General features: G+C 38.3%; 1 protein-coding gene across 1 annotated transcript in view; it reads right to left on the reverse strand.

The window, feature by feature from the left end:
* Positions 1 to 445, reverse strand: part of SARC_08573 (hypothetical protein) — a 3,571-nt gene extending 3,126 nt beyond the window's left edge. The window contains exon 1 of the mRNA XM_014297440.1: positions 73 to 445. Within this exon, the coding sequence (XP_014152915.1) occupies positions 73 to 299 (227 nt within the window). The 5' untranslated portion in view covers positions 300 to 445. The remainder of the gene's footprint in view (positions 1 to 72) is intronic.
* Positions 446 to 1,220: the final 775 nt, after the last annotated feature.

Consider the following 1,220-nt stretch of genomic DNA (forward strand, 5'->3'; position numbering starts at 1 on the left):
ACGAGTGTATACATCTTATCTATAATCGAAACTATAATCACGAGCGCAGTAGATATTGAGAGTAATGCATACCTGAGCACAGATTCAAGTAAGTAAACTCCAGTCCCCAGCCACGACAAGCCGTCTGAGCCCACTGACTTGGGTGAAAAGACCCAATCGAGAATAACGGGAACACCCACTCCCAGGTGGAATAGAGCGTGAAGTAGCAATAAGTAACTGAGGTAGAATAAGCACTGCAACGACACTATCTGAGATATCAGGAGAATGGGATCCCATACATATGCTCTGAAGCGAGCCATACTTGTAAGTATGCTTGTGGTGACTATTGATAGAGTGAAGCTACGAATTTAGTCAACATTCGTATCATATCAGAAGAAGAATGTGAGAATATTTACCATGACCTGTACATACTTCGTTATTTATTAAAAAAAAAATCATAGCCTACGTCTAAATTAGACAAAAAAATAGTCAAAGCATATCAGTCATATTTTTATTTATTTATATCAGCTGCCCTCAGGCCTTCACAGGCTTCAAGAAGGTGTCACCTTCACTGCTTCACAAACACATTGTTTTTTTTCTTCCAGAAACCATCGTTTTCCTGATTTTCTCTCTCTCTACTCTTTAGCTCGTAGAGAGTATTTACGTAGCCGTCTCTGTTGTTGGGAACTGAATTGAATCGACAAATGTTCGGTACTTCCTTTTATTTTCAGAAGGTGGTGTAAACGCTGGATTGCAATTTGAACTTTGTAGTTTGAGACGAGTCCATTAGTATATCTAAAGTAAACGTTTAATTTTGAAGCAAAACGGTAAACGAGAAACGAACGAAAACTGGAAAACCCCGCGCAATCCCATATGACAACCCAGAATCTATTTTATTTAGATCTTTTATTTGAAAAGGAAGCAGCTGGATCGTAAATCTGGGTATAGATAGATACAAACATATGTATATGTATGTAAAAAGAATCTAAATACTTATATATTTATGTACGATTTGCATTATATTAACACTAAGAGCCGCTTGCGTTTGGTAATACAATAATACAATCCTCCCACGTTCCGAAGATGGCGATCGTCAAATATGTGGGTGCAGCGAGCCTCTTGCTGGCCAATTCACTCACTTATGCGCACAATGAAGACGTCAATCTAAATCTTGGGCTAGAAGTATGTGTGGCACCTACAATACATGTCACTGCAAATGTATACTCATATTCATACAAGTT

Source organism: Sphaeroforma arctica, assembly GCF_001186125.1.
Source record: "Sphaeroforma arctica JP610 unplaced genomic scaffold supercont1.784, whole genome shotgun sequence".
NCBI lineage: Eukaryota > Ichthyosporea > Ichthyophonida > Sphaeroforma > Sphaeroforma arctica.